At 42.2% G+C, this 15,938-nt stretch overlaps 1 protein-coding gene across 1 annotated transcript in view; it reads left to right on the top strand.

Annotated features, from left to right (window-relative positions):
- The window catches only part of CFAP61 (cilia and flagella associated protein 61), a 291,248-nt gene that overhangs the window by 20,920 nt on the left and 254,390 nt on the right, over positions 1–15,938 (top strand). The window contains exons 6-8 of the mRNA XM_078056863.1: positions 688–755; positions 985–1,111; positions 15,219–15,351. Coding sequence (XP_077912989.1) covers positions 688–755; positions 985–1,111; positions 15,219–15,351 — 328 coding nt within the window. The remainder of the gene's footprint in view (positions 1–687; positions 756–984; positions 1,112–15,218; positions 15,352–15,938) is intronic.

The following is a 15,938-nucleotide window of genomic DNA, read 5'->3' as shown; positions in this document are numbered from 1 at the left end:
TGTAACTTAGGGCTGTATTAAAGCCTCTATGTTGAACAGCAGTGATATTTCTGAAAGAAAACAATCTGTTTCTTTGAGTCAACACATGTTTCACTACCATCATTGAGGCAAACAGGTAGTGCAGTCGTTTAAAAAAAATGGATTTGGGGAGGAAGAGTAAAGCATCATAAGTTCGCATGTTTCTAAAAATAGTTTTCCTCAATCTTATCTTTAGAAATGTTTATTAACCTGACAGACTGCAGAAGCATCCTGAATAATCTGGAGTGTCGAAATTTGATCAGTCAGGCTACCAGGTGATGGTGCTGTGTCTCTGCCAGCCTGCACAGACATTTGGGGGTGGTGGCCTCAGCTTTCAAGTCACTTTGTAATGTCACACCAGACCATCCAGATGCCGGGTCAAAGGTTAATGTCAGCAGAAATCTGGAGTGCCATGTGAATATGACACTCTTTCTTCTCTCTACCTCCATGGAACAGACAGAAAAGAGGCCGGTTGGAATTTAAGGAAATGTAGAGAAGGAAAAGAAATTGCCTTGAAGATGTTCTTGCCTTTGCAGGCAGGGAGCAGAGGAGCCCAAGTGGGTTTATGAACATCTGATGTTTTTAGTGAAGGCATGTGTCTCACGCAGTGCCAGCTAATGGGATTTCTTTGCTATTAACACCTGTCCCGCCCTCTCTTCCCCTTGCCAGGACCGTGTTTAAGGCAGTGCCAGAACTGCACTTCATATTCCTCATAGTGCCATCCTACATGAGCCTAGGTAAGGTCTACGCAACCACCTCCTGTCCCCAGTCGCCAACATAGGAAACTCACGCTTAAAATGGCACTTTGGGGAATGGGAATGAGAATGGTCTCCAGGTCCTAAACGTATCACGTGCCTATTTGATCATAACAATTAAAATACAACTTAGAACGGAAGTTACATTTTGTTCTGTAGTACAAAAGTTATTCCTTGGTAAAAATGACAAAGAAATGTCTCCGTGATTTAGGCTCGACTCTCATAACTGTGTTTGAGCAAGTGGGGAACATTCCAAGTCTGACGTATGACGAGGACTTTGCCGTGCATATATGTCACAGGCACAACCATTACCCCCAGCTGCACGTCCGCAACGCCAGGTAAGCCTGGAGCAGTGCCTTTTCCGACCTCAGGTTTACCGGGACACTTACCTTACAAAGAGCCGCGAAATTGCCAGTTCTTACTGTGAGTGTTTATAGCTTGGATTAAATTATTTTTTAATGTCCGTAAGTAACTTTATTTGGAGATGTTTTCAGTTCCCCTTGCTGACATAATTTACAGGACTAAATATCTGATGAGACTCATGTGGTGCTATGTGGCCAACAAAGTTGTACATTTACTACTTAATTGGGTTTCTGAAAACACGCAATCCTTGGCCCCACAGTGGGTGAAATAACTTTCAAATAAATGTAAAAATAAATCCGCCTGTTTAGTTTTCCCAATAAAGCCCACCTATTTTCTGACATTGACCCCAAAGAGGAGTTTTGGAAGTTGAAGGTCTTTACCGTCAATGGGCCCAATGACATGACCCAAAGTTCAGCAGCCTTAAGAAGATGGCTCTGGCAGATTCTCTTTTCAAAAATGGCTGCAACACCATCTTACATCCTGCAAGCTATCCTACGATCTTAGGAGACCATTGTGCTGGAGAGGCCACATGTTGGCCCTGGGGTCGACAGCCCCAGCATGGCTCCCACTGACAGTTAGCATAGACTGCCAGCCGTGTGAATGAGCCATTGTGGATGTCCAGCCAAGGAGAGCCCCCATATGTCTGGAGCCCAGCTGACATGTGACTGCAGCCACAGGAGAGACCCCAAGCAAGGACTGACCCAACTGAGTCCTCCCAGATTTCTGACTTACAAAGTTGTGAGCAAAATAAAAGGGATTTTGGAATAAAAGTGCGTATAAAATCATTTTACAAGGGTGGTTGCATGGTTTTATCAGTGAAGAATAAATTGTGTCTTCTTGGGTCAACTGTTGTCATGAATGCTGTATTTCTTTAGAAAGTATTAAATTTAAATTTTTAAAAAGTGAGAGCCTACTATTTATCAGTCCTGTAGTATTATGGCATAATTGTTAAGAATATGCAATAATGAGGGACGCCTGGGTGGCTCAGTTGGTTAAGCGTCTGCCTTCGGCTCAGGTCATGATCCCAGGGACCTAGAATCGAGTCCCGCATCAGGCTCCCTGCTCTGTGGGGAGCCTGCTTCTCCTTCTGCCTGCCACTCCCTCTGCTTGTGTGCACTCTCTCTGACAAATAAGTCAATAAAAATCTTAAAAAAAAAAAAAAAAGAATTTGCAATAATGGCATGAGATCTAGATTCTGATCTTGATTCAACTACTCACCCAATGGGTTAACTTAAAAAAGAAACTTGGCCTCTTCAGGCCTCAGTTTTATCACTGTCAGTGGGTATCAGGGCATTGTCTACTGCATGGGATTGTTGCAATGATTGGATAAGCTGATGGATGTACTAAGTAGTTAGTACAGGTACTTAGCACACTTCCAGTCACATGTAAGTGCCCAAGGAAATGAAATATTATTAATATTAAGTTAAATAGGGGCACCTGGGTGGCTCAGTTGATTAGGTATCTGCCTTCAGCTCAGGTCATGATCCCAGGGTCCTGGGATCGAGCCCCACATCAGGCTCCCTGCTCAGCGGGGAGTCTGCTTCTCCCTCTCCCCACCCCCTGTTCGTGCTCTCTCTTGCTATTTCTCTCTCTCGAATAAATAAATAAAACCTTTAAAAAATATTAAGTTAAATAGGGAAGACAGACCCAGCTACAGTAAACTATAATGCTGGGTGGCTTAGAAAAGGAAAGGACAGAGAAAGAGGAAGACAGCTTCATACAGAACCTCTGTGCCCACCTGCATCCCCAAATCTAAATATCCATCAACAAGTAAATGTTTACATTTACAGACTGTGGTGCATCCATGCAGTGGATACTTCTCAGCAGTGAAATGCAATGAGCTTCTTATAGACACAGTAGGGCCGATCAATCTCAGTTCATGCTGAGTGAAAGAAGGCAGACATAGAAACAAAGACCATATACTACTGACTCCTCTTGTGTGATGTGCAAATGGCCAATCTGTACAGATAGAGAGCAGATGAGTGGTTGCCTCTGGTGGAGGGAAGACTACAGCTGGGAGGAACACACTGGAATTCTGGGGCAATGGCAGTGCTCTGTGTATTGATTAGGGGACATGCAGTTGCCAAAACTCACCCAACTTAATACCTGTGCATTTTACTATATGTTACTATGTCTCAATTTTAAAAAAATTTAAAATAAGGCTTCACAGAGAAGGTAGCCTCTGAATCCGGTCAGAAAGGATGAGCCAGCGTTTAGTCAGAGGGACAGACTCGGCAAAGCTGTGGAGGCAGGAAAGCACTTGGAATGTCTGTTAGGAGGCAGTAGGCAAGCGTGGCTGCTTTTCACGGTGTGGAGAGGAAGAATTATAATGAGAAGGCTTTATCCTGGAGCCAGCAGCGAGCACTGATGAAGAAAGGCATGATATGGGCTGGGTGTGAAACATAACTGACTTTCGTGTGGTTAGTGGCTTATAAGGGAGGAGCACAGAACAGTCTGGCCCAGAAACGATCCTAGCTGGAATTCAGGCACTGACAAGTCAAAGAAATCCAGTTGGGGGTGGGGGGTGCATGAATGCAAGGAAATGTTTAAGGGGGAAAGTGCAGTTTGGTTGCCAGCTAGATGGAGAAGCTGAAGGATGAGAACGAGTTAATGGTGACTCGGGTTTTCAAGTATGGGGGTGGGGATGGTGGGTTCATGAGCTGAGAGTAGAAATAATAGCATTAGATGGATAGCTGGGAGGTGGGAACACGGGTCCTCTCATGAGTGAGGAGGTCATGAAAATAAAGGAGATTGTCCAATTGAGGAGGAGATTTTAAAGTGAAAAAGTAGAGGCCTAGGGCAGAATTTTGAAAGGTGAAAATGAGCTGTTAATGATAATAAACTAGAAGAGAGGGAGAGGAGTCTTATAGAAGTCAGACTCATAAGTCTGGCAAATGATGCAGGGAAATCAAATAATTTGAGTGTAAAGAAGAGGCCTTTGGACTGAGAAATTTAAAAAGATGCAGAAGAGTTGAATAAAATTGAACTTCTAGCCAAACTGACCAAGGAAAAAGAGAAGACAGATTACCAGTATCAGAAATGAAAGAGGTGATACCACTATAGATCTTACAGACATAAAAGGATAAGGGCTCTGTAAATTCAACAATTTAGATGAAATGGGCCAATTCCTTGAAAAACACAATCTACCAAAACTCATTTAAGAAAAAAATGATAATAACTTGGAGAATTCTCTATCTATTAAGGCAAAGTTGAGTGAACTTTGGGTGAGAGGCAGGGTGGCTGCCTGCCTCTCCCCCAGTCTCCAGCCCTGACCCTGACCCATCCTGATTTGCTTCTCTTCTTTTTCTCTTGTCCTCGTGGCTCTGAACTCTGTCTTCCCAGGACCTGGACCTCAGTTTTCTCTCAAGCTCATCCCTTTGGCTCCTCTGTGCCAACAGTGGGCACTTGGTCACCAGTGCCCTACCTCCAGCCACTTAGTCACCAGTGCCCAACCTCCAGCCCCCTGGTCTTGTCTCTCCTTGAAGGGCAGAGTTGGGTTTTGGAAATCACATTGCAGTGAGCTGAATAAATGAGAGGTAACAAAGTGAAGGCAAGGGGATATCCACTGCTCTTTAGAGAAGTTTGGTAATGAAGGAGCAGAGACCAGAGCAAAGAAGCAAAGAGAAGAAGACAGATGATGAACGTTATGCAAACAATGTAAAGTGATTTCATTTTTACTATCCACGTAGAGCATTCACTTTGCATTCTAAGATCCAGACAGCTTGTGTCTAAAAAAAAGACTATCAAGATTACCAATATTTTATAATAAATTGATACAAATTATCCACCTAGTTTAGGACAAGAGAGAAGAAAATTCCTTGTAGAAAACCATTTTTTTTTTACTTTCTTTTTATTCATAGCCAAATACATTATAATTCTCTTTATAAAACCCCTTTGGTCACGATACAAATGCTAATACAAGCCAAATGCATTCTGAAGAAAAGGAATTCTGTAAGTGAAATATATTTTTTAAATAACATTTTTAATTGATTCTCTCACACCTTTCAAATTTTCCTTCCTGATTTATGAAGTTTCTCTTGTTAGTATCAGCACAGGAAAATAGGTCCTCCTGCCCATCAGGAAATTACAGTCTTTAAAGGAGTTTTATTGTAAAACTATTCACAAGTAGGCAGTTTCTTTATTATGTTAGGAGAAATTTACATAAATTGCTTAGGATCTTGTAAGTAGTCTAATAATTGCTGAACTTTTGTCTTCATTTAAAAATCTCTCATTTTATTCTTCCATTTGCTAATTAGCTTGGAGGATGGGTTCATTTAATAAAATGAATTCTATTTTCAAATTAGAACAATTTTTAAAGTAAAATTATTTGTTGAATTCTTCTATGTGAGTATATAACTACACACACATGTGCAAGTATATGTGTATTCTCTTTGTCTCTCTTTTTGTCTGTACATAGTAATGATCATATGTTCTGTTAATTGTATTTTTCATTTAATATAACAGTTCATCATCCTTCTAGATCAGTTTTATTCTTTTTTAATGGCTGCATGGTATTTCAACATGTGGCTCTAATATTCATTTAATTATGCCTTATTTATGGAAATTTGTCCTCATTTTCTTCCTATAACAAGTAGTACTACGGCCTTGTATGTATATCTTCAGGTACTCATGCTATTTTTTTTTCTGTAATATAGGTACAAGAAGTGGAATTTCTGGGTAAGAGTGCATTAAATACTAAGATTTAAAAATAGATGCTACCAAATTATTCAACCAAAATATAACAATTTATATTCTAACCAATGGAGTCTAGTTTCCTTACATTTCACCAATGCTGGATGTTATGTTTTCAGTTATTAAAACTGTTTCCAATCTGTTAGGTCAAGCCAATATCTTGTTATTTTAAATTGCATTTATCTAAATATTTTGTGGGTTTGAGTGCTGTTTTAGGGGCTTTGTCTGAAATAAAATAGTTGCATTTAAAATAATTTCCAATTTAGAAATTATCTGGATGGATGATTAAATGTATGTGTACATAGTAGATGATTTTAGGGGGGAGGGTAGATAGGAACAGCAGGTGAGGGGGGCACATTTCTGAGAGTATTTTCTTGACTTTTTTTTTTCTTACTTACTATGTCACCAGTCTATTTTAAGAGGATATAAGTCAGGAATAGTCAAATGGGAGAGATGCACAGGGCGAGGTGTGGAGAAAGGGAGCAGAGCTTCCATGCCCTCTCCGGGTGGGCTACTCTCCCTCAATCTCCATGCATTCACCAACCCAGAAGGTCCTTATTTTCTTAAAGTGTGTAGGCAGTATACCAAATTTGGATCTTGGCAATTGTCATTTTCTTGAGGAATTTTAAAGCTCAAGTAGTTCCAGCATAGATATTTGGCAAGACGTTATTGTATTATTATCTATTATTATAATAGATAATCCTATAGAATTAGATAATTCTATATAATCTATTATTGTAATAGAAAATGATATATAAATCTAATACTGAAACTGACATGTACAGAGGCAGCGTATCTAAAAATGACCCATTTTTTTCATTTTTTAGTAAGGCCGTCGACGTCTTTGCTAATCTACTCACTGATGCCCCACTTGCCATTCAGGATGTAGGTTGCTCGAGAAAAGGTATAGGCTGTGCCCAGGCCAGTGCTGGCTCCTAGTAAGCATGTGGTAAACTGATGGTTTTGAGTTAGTTTCTCTTCTCAGGCCTTCATTCCTTTCCTCCTTTGCCCTTGAAAACTTTAGAGTTATGGACTACAACCTTCAAGGGGACAAGGCTGTCCTGGCCTGAACTAAATCTTCCCAATTCCTGACCTTGAGGTCTTGCTCCTTCAGCCTCTGACGGCGACACATCCTGCTTGCTCAGCCTACAGAAAATCTGCAAGTAGCAAGCCACGAGAGGAATATGGTCCTGATGGCAAAGAGATGACAGTGGGTACTTTGTAAGGAGGTAGGGGCATTTATAAAGAGACAATTTAGCATATTGTGAATTCATGAGGGAATGGTGAATTCAGTGAATTCATGAGGGAATGGTGACATTATGACAATTGGTGGTTTCCTTGTTGGAAGGTAGAGAAGTATGACACATTTTAAGAAGCCCTCTGTCCAGAGTTTTGATACTAGCAGGTGTAGTATTTCAGGTAGCCAGAAAATGTACGTATGTAGATCATTTCCCTTCCTTAAGGATGCAGAAAAAAAGATTTTTCACAAGGTCAGATGAGCATGGCTGTGCATCCTCTTAGACTGCTTCTTTTCTCTTATTTCCCCCACATTGATTTTTTGACATCTGTCTCATCAATAGTTACTTGCACTGATAATTAGTGAAGAACACAGTTCTTAAAACACTAGACTAGACAAGGGTTTGAGGATGTAATTATCCTTCCCCTGTTTACCTAGCAACATGTTCAGAACCAGGGAATTAACGCTGTAATACCCAGTCCCAGTTCTTTGATTTACCCATATGGAAAATTGTGCTGTAATCTGCCCCTCCACTTAGACACTAATTATTAAAGTTATTGTTCTATATTTTGTGTAATATTTGAAATAAAGCATAGCTGTGTCTGGACACTCCTTTACAGTGGGCTTGATTAGTACTCAGTGGTGGGTTTGAGATGTTCTCAGACCGAAAAACTGTTGGAATAGTCTTTCCTGGGGAAAACCTACCCTTTTCAAGTCTTTCGGGGGGTGTGGGGGAGGACTTGCCAGGAAAGGATTATGTGCTGTCAGTCAGTGTTGTAAAATGACTAAAGTAGAGTGCTGCTTTTCTGCTGATAATAAAGGTTAACCAGATTGTGTCAACATTATTGCTATGTAAAATAGATGAAAGACAATTTAGGGCTTTAAAACATAAGACTGGTGGTTTTTAAACACGAACTTTTCACCTTTTAAAGCAATTACTTTTATTAAGCATTTGACATCCTCATGCTTTTCTGAAATTCACTTAAGTTGGACTTCTGAGCAATTTCATAGGAATGAACGTTCTGAGGCTTAAGTTACGAGAATCCTAAAGCATTCAAAAAGAAGGGATAGCGCAGTTAGGAGCTTCACTGTTGCTCTTCTTGGGTCTTGGTAAGTGACCCAGCCAATAAAATCTGGTTAACAATCCAGCTGGAGTGACGGCGTGCCAAGATAGACTTTTGGATCAAATCCTGGTGGTATAAACGGCAGGGGCCTCTTACTGGCCTTGCACATGCTTTGAAGTCATTTAGGGCTTAAAATCCTCTGTCATTTTAAAAATCATGACATTTTCCAAGGAGTAGAACCTAAACAGTTCCAAAATCCATCTTCAAGTTCTAAAATGGAATATGTGGTTGAGGAATGATGGATTTGATTTTCTTAAAGAAGACCACTAGAGGTCACAAGAGATCTTGGAAAGAAAAAGGTGCTTTGTTTCCCGCATCTGAAGAAAAAGACTGGCTTTAGGTTCTCCTACCTCAAGTTGAAACAGTGTTCGTGGTAAAAGGTTGGTTTAATCCAAATACACTGCTTTCTTTAGGACTACCACTAAATTAGATTCTCTGCGAGTTTTTTTCCTTCATTCACTGATTTCTTATAGCACAGGCACACACTCACTCTCGGACTTGAAGAAATACACTATTTAGGGCATTTCAAGTAACATCAGAATCACTTTTTCAACGGTACATGTTTAAGTCTAGCTAATGAAATGCAAATCCTCTCTGGATGTGGAAAATACCGTCAGACAGGAGAGGAGAGGCCGGGCCAATATTCTGAATGCAAAGGTGGCTCGCCCCTGCTGCTGCTGTCGTTCCAGTCCTTAAGTGTGAACTTTCCATCTGTGAATTCGCAATGCTTTCTTTGCTGGCAAGGAAACAATGCGCATCTCCCACCCTGGAGGGAAGCTAGCCTGTGGATTTTCCTCTAGGATTGTAATTATACAGAAAAGTGGTCAGGATGCTGAAGTGTTGAAACAATCCGAGGGTCTCCCTGTCACCAAGAGACCATGCCAGTCCCCTGGGAAAGGTCTGTGGGTTCCAGGCATCATGATGTTCTTGAAAGCCCAGCTAATTGACATAGTGGAAATGAGAAGAGCATATCCTCCCAGGAAGCCAGGGAGAGCCATCCCATTCCTGTCATCCTCTACCTTGCCTTCCCCTGGGTTTGAGGACACCCACACCCCAAGTGATGTGTCCTTGAGAGGCTATTGATTTCCTCATGCTTTCGATTCTACTACCATTTTCATCTGATACATTTGTCAGAGTCTGATAGACATTTAGGTACCTGAACAATCAATCAGTCTTTATGGGATGGACCTCTTGTTTCCTCCAAACAGAGTAAAATAAAATATTCTGTAACTGATTACATTAACAAGCACATCATTGCCTCCTCCAAGCCACTTCCCGAATGGAAGATATAAAAGAATATTGCTTTTCACCCAGAAAATGGTATTGTTCCCATTGTATTTATGTTGATGAATTATAGCCTGGCATAGGCATAAGCCCTGAAACACTGTGGGTCACAGAGGTGCTGGACACGTGGCTGTACTGTGCCGAATGGATTCACATTGAGTTGCCACTCTCCTGTCCCAGAGGCAGGCAGTGCTCATCACCTCGAAGTGCTCGGATTGAAACATTTTACTGGATGAATTGTTTTTCGTAGCTGGGGTGTTTTGTTTCTGTGGGGCTGGACTTCGTCATATGCCATTTGAGACTCTGCAAGGCTGATGTCATACTTTATCATTAGCACTGAGGCTGATGCAAGATCATAAATTATCAATTACCCCAAGGAATGCATTTGGCAGAACAAGTTCCACTGTATCCATTTTGGTAAGAGCTGAAGGGAGAGAATCCTTAGAACGCCACAATTTGGATATTTTCTTCTTCTTTTTCCCGGAAGAATTAGTAGTGAGGTATGATTATGGATAACTTTGTTAGTAGGCTGCAGAGGGCTCATGATTAGGCATACGGCCTTAGGCCTCTCTGAGCCTTTATTTCAGACTTTTATATCCATGGAGTATTATTTTTGTATCCGTCCTACGTAGATAAAAGCCCATGGTACACAGTTGATTTTGGAGTTTTCTATAAGATAGGGGTCTCAATTGAGTTAAAAGGACTAGGATATTGAATTATCTTCATTGATAATAATGAATGAATTGAATTATTTACAACAATTATCTCTATTAATATCAATGTGGGGTTTTGTTTTTGGCAAAGTGTTTGAAATGGATTTCTTGGCTATTCTCTTTTAGAATCTTTTTTGTTTTTTCAAACAGGTATCATTCAGGACTCTTTATGGAGAAAAGCTCCCCTCTGTTAACACTGCCCTTTTGGCAGGTTAAGTGGGGAAGTGGGTTTTGGAATGCAGTGGGTGTTCTAGGTTCTTTGAGCAGAGGTCCTGAGTGCTGGCGGGGGAGGGAGGAGCCAGTCGGCGGGGGTTTCCAGGTGGTGTGGGATGTGGCAGGGGAATGTGAAGTCTCCCCAGAGCAAGTGCTGCTGAGGGCTTACTGCCTACAGAGAGTCCCTTGTATCACTGCATTGTACCCTCCCTGCTGTCCTTGTCCCTGCCTGTTTAGTAGACGAGAAACCAAGGCTTAGCATTGAAGTGCCTGGGCAGGTTTCTCAGTCAGTACAGGGCTGTGGGCTCCTCTCAGGCCACATGTTCCTCACCTGGAAAACGGGCTTAGCAATGGCACCCCTCAGCGCTGCCAGTGCATGTGGGATACCCATCTATCCTGGGGATGGGAAAGGCCCTGCCCACACTGGCTGTCACTGTTTCTCCTGTGCTACGGCCTGCAGGGTATGCAGATGTCAAAGGTCAACAAAGCCAGACTGGTTAAAGTGGTCAGGACAGATTTTCATCGGTAATAACTATTACAATAGGGAAAAGCATGCAGTGTCAACTGAACTCAACTTTGGTTTGTACAGAGGTGACTGGGCCTTTTAGAGAGAAAATGAGGGATTTGGGAGGGGGCTAGGAGAGCTTCAGTAGAGTCAGGGACATGAAAAACTACAAGAAGTGGGAAGTGCGGTTGTTCCTTGTGAAACCCATCTGAGTTTGCTAGCTGGAGCTTATTGAAGTTAGGCTCCTGCCCTCCCAAAGAGACTGGGAGACAAGGGCCCCACCTCAGGTGTTGGCTGGAATAAGTAGGACATCCTTTTGGCAGCCTTGCTTTCTCAGGAAGGCACTTCAAGGGGGGCTGGGGTCAGCCTCAGGTTGTGGCCTTGAGCTCAGGGAAACTATGTGGGTGTTTGTTCAAGTCTTTATAGACCAAGGTTGAAGTCTAGTCGAGAAGAGGGTTCAGAATGTCTTGGTTAAGCTTTGTTACATAGAAGCACAGGACTCCATCTTTGTCCCCAAAGAGTATATTCCTTGGTTGGGAACATGCTCTGCTTTGACATTAACACAAAAGTGGACAATAGATATCCAGTTTTGACCCTGTCATTAGGTTCCTGGGAAAGGAGCCTGGGAAGATGAACCACTGGAGGGTATGGGGGGAAGTGAGCCTTGAAGGATGCCGGAATTTGGATGACTGAGGGAGTCACAGTGCTGGATTAGGGACAGAGGCAGAAGGAGGGAAGATGGTGAGGTCCCCTTCTAGGGACAAAGTGTAGATCAACTTGTATTATTGTTGCTGATAATGATGGAAAGAGGCTTTTAAAATGAGACTAAGGGCTCTGGGCTCATCCCAGAAACGGGGGGCTAGCAAAAGTTTTTGAGTAAGGGAGCGAGGTGAAGAAAGCAGATTTTAAACAGATCAGTGATAGTGGACAGAATGGGAAAGTTTATACCTACAGCGGTCAGTGGGCAACCGGCGCAATGATTCACGCGTCTGTAGTGATAACCTCTTCCATTCCATGCGTTGATTATAAACGTTCTTCAGTTGTTCTTATTGACCTTTCCTACCTAAGTAGTAGTAATATTAATAACAGTAGCACGCCACACATTATCATCTCACCATTTAATTTACTGTCTTTATGACAGATGAGAAAACTCTGGCACAGAGAGGTTAAGTGATTTGTCCAAGGTCACAGTTTTTAAACCCAGACTTAGGCATTCTGGCTTCCAGCCCAGGCTTTGACCACTACACTGTAGCATTTATTCTCCAATCTTTTCGAAAGAGCCCTGCGAGCCTTCAATGCATTTCTGGTGGAGCTTTGGTACACCCAGCCACAGGTGGGCGCTGGTAGCTCTCACAGTGATTGTGCACACACAAACATAGACGGGTAGGTAGTCAAAGACTACTTTAAAAAATTAGTGTGGGCCTGAAATAACTTGTGAAATGGCTATGGTGTCAGATACAGTCCCGTCCATCCTAAAGACTGTTTCTGGCTCCATGGTTTAAGTGTATTTAGTCATTATTTTAATAATTCTGGTATAATGAACACACAGTGTTATATTAGTTTCAGCTGTACAATATAGTGATTCAGCAGTTCTATACATTACTCAGTTCTGGCTCCACGTTTTAGACTCATCACTAGAGAATCCCTCTGATGCTCTGGCATGTGGGACGAGACTGTTGGTTGGTTATGACATCATTGCCAGGTTGATAGTATAGTATAACAAGCAAATATCCTGGTTTCCTAGATAAGGACCCTCTGCTGTCTCTCCTTCCAGAGAGTGTTGACAAGAGGTGAAGAATAAGGTTCAACCTGAGGAGTTATGTTTAAGCCCCACTGGTCGTCATCTTCTCTTTGTTTCTTCCTTCTTGTACATGCTCTGTTGGCTAGCTTTCTCCTACATCTGAGGTTTTATATAGCAGAGATCTAGTTTTTCAAATATGTATTTCTTTCATCAAGATGATGCTTCCATCAAGATGCTTATTACTGATGAAAAACCAACATCATTCCAACAGATGAGGCTCTGTCACCAGAGGTAAAGGTTTCATCATGGGTACAGGGTAGAGATTTTTATCCAGAGTGCATGCAGTTGTCCACTTTAAAGCATTTAGATGTGGAAAGTAGAGCTGTGGCAGGAATGGGGGAATCTGATCCAGGAGTTGGGGCAGAGCTGGGTGGATGAGCCCATGGTGTTGACCTCTGGCCCTTGAGCCAAAGTCTCCTCTCAACTGTTTTGCTTGTGCTCACGTTTCTTGCTACCCATTTTCAAAAGGAATGTCAAAGTAATTTTTTGAAGTAAATTTTTGAAGTGCATTGTTGAACGCTTAGTGTAGTATGTGATGGCAGGGTCTAAGCTGACCTGTTCATAACATGCTCTGCTGCCAACTATTTCTGTCATCTCAGGTGGAGCCTGAGCTCCACCTGAGCATCATCCCCATGAGCCTTGCTCTCCTCCATCTACAGAGTGAAGATGGCAATGCCTACCTCCTGGGGTTGCTATGAGAAGTATAGCAATAAATAGAATCTGGATAAAGCCCTGAGCTTTATATACATATGAATCACTCAGATGAACCTACTATTAATGTCAAAGAGAACATATTAGAAGATCAAATGGGGGGGTGCCTGGGTGACTCAGATGGTTAAGCGTCTGCCTTCTGCTCAGGTCATGATATCCAGGTCCTGGGATCGAGCCCCACGTTGGGCTTCCAGCTCAGCGGGGAGTCTGCTTCTCCCTCTCCCTCTGCCTCTCCCCCTGCTTGTGCTCTCTCTGTCTCTCTCTCTCAAATGAATAAATAAAATCCTAAAAAAAAGGAAGACCAAATAGGATGATGAAGATGGCATAGTAATAAAGTAAAGGGAAGAAGAGATAAAAGTTAGTAGTCAAATCAGATATATTACAGGGAAACAAACAAAAAGGTAGAACATTTTAATAAGAGTAAGTATAAGAACATCCTAGACAGGTAAAATAGATATAATATAACCAAGAGTATACTAAATATAACCAAGAGTGTACTAAATATAAATATAACCAAGAGTATATTAAAAAGAAGAAAAGACTGTTAATGGAGTCCAAGGGCCAGCATCACCGTGCTACCATAAACCTGGTTCTTGGTTCTTCTTCTCCTCCCACACTGGTTGTCAAGGTCACTATACAGAGTCCTGACAATGGAAATTTGAGGTGAGTGTCTCCAAGACAGTGAGCAGAGCTTCATTATTTTTAAACCAGCATTTCCCCCTTTACGGGAAATGTGGAGATGTTTCAAGGAATAAAGGGTAGACTTCTGGTCCAAGATGGCGATGTAGGAAGACCCTGAACTCACCTCCTCCATGGACACACCAAATCAATTGCTATTTCAGAGCAATCCTCCTGAAGAAGAACGGAGGACTGACTGAACAGCTTCTGAACAGCACAACAAATGATAGAGGGACCACAGAGAGAACAGCAAGAGAGAACAGCAAGAGAGACAGAGACACAGGAATGAAGGGAACCGTGAACTTCAGTGGGCAGAGATAGTACCAGGGATCATGAGCAGACTCGTCTGCCCACAGAAAAAAAGGCTCAGTTTAAAAGGGCAACTAGAATATAAAGGAACCAGCCCTAGAACCCTGCCAAATGGCAGGGGAGCTGCTGGACCCCTCTCTGAGTCAGAAGGGCCGGTGAGCACCATGGTTTCTGTTCTCCATCCACCTTGATAGGAATAAAGGGTACCATGGGCCAGTGTTGGGTAAATGCATAAACAAGGTTAAATATTCTTTATGCTAGTACTTCTCAGTCTTTAATATGTAACCGTGTCACTCTAGAAGGCACCTATACTAGGAAATTGTCTTTAGACAGTGGAATTCTTTTTGGAGGAGGAAAGGGATGCTGAGGACAATGTCATAGAAGTAGTGTTCCTTGAAACACTGGGGAAATACTGTCCCCAGGTTTTTGTCCTGTCTCATGACAAATGCTACCCTACATTCCATATCCAAATATGCTGAATGTGTTCCCTTTGCCTGGAATTTTCTACCCCCAGGTCTCTTGACATAGCTCTCTGCCCTTCTCTTCATTCAGGTCCCAGCTCAGATGTCCTTCCTCAGAGAGGTCTTCCCTGGCCACTTGACCCTGTTACTCTCCATCTCAGAGCACTTACCACTATTTGAAATGTTTGAAGTAATGTATTTGTTATATTGTCATTCTGTTTCTCCTATTTGAATGCAAGTTCACGTCATGAGCGTACTGCTGTGTCCCCAACATTTAGAACAGGCTCTGGCACATAGTAGGTGCTCCACTGAAGGAACGAACACCGAAGTTAATGAAGCCTTTGCATTAAACAGGGTGGAAGATCATGATGATCTCATGCCGATATTTATGCGCTACGATACGCTTCTGAAGGAAACTTATGGAGAGTACTTCCTGGCTGAACTAATAGAGGCCCAAGACGAAGAGAATCATGCTGTCGTGTGTGAGGTTGGTGATTAGTCTGCCTGGGGATGCGCTTAGTGAGAGAAATGAAAGAAATAAGTGATATTGCTCCTGGTTTTTGCCCAGCTCCCCCAGAGCTGCTATCCCCTCCCTGCTTCCTGAGGCCCTTCCAGGTGGTGTGTCAGGCCCACTTCAGAGCGGTGACATCACCCTCCTTCCCAGTGTGACCTGGCTTTAGGTTTGTAGGTTTTTGTGAGGTGCTTCCAGATACCAGGCTGCTGTGGACTCTTTGCCCTACCCCTGAAGGTAGGGATGGAAGTTAGGGTGAAAGGGAGAGATTCTTGAGGGCGTCTGGGTGGATTTCTGAGAACCCAAGATCCCAGAGGCCAGAGATCACAGACCAGCATCCTGCTGGCACATGGATTTTGTTTGACTTGGAAAATAATTCTTTTTAACTTTTTGTTTTAACAAAATTTCACACTTAGAGAAAACTTTTAGGCACTGAAATTTCCTAAATGGTAACATTTTACCACAGTAGCTTTATCATTCTCTTTGCTTGCTTTTTCTCCCTATTTTTATATATAAGCATATATATTTATATTACTTATATTATATTGTAACATAAATGTGTT

The sequence above is a fragment of the Halichoerus grypus genome, chromosome 10 (genome assembly GCF_964656455.1).
Source record: "Halichoerus grypus chromosome 10, mHalGry1.hap1.1, whole genome shotgun sequence".
NCBI classification, from domain to species: domain Eukaryota; kingdom Metazoa; phylum Chordata; class Mammalia; order Carnivora; family Phocidae; genus Halichoerus; species Halichoerus grypus.
This window is presented reverse-complemented; position numbering and strand designations above follow the sequence as displayed.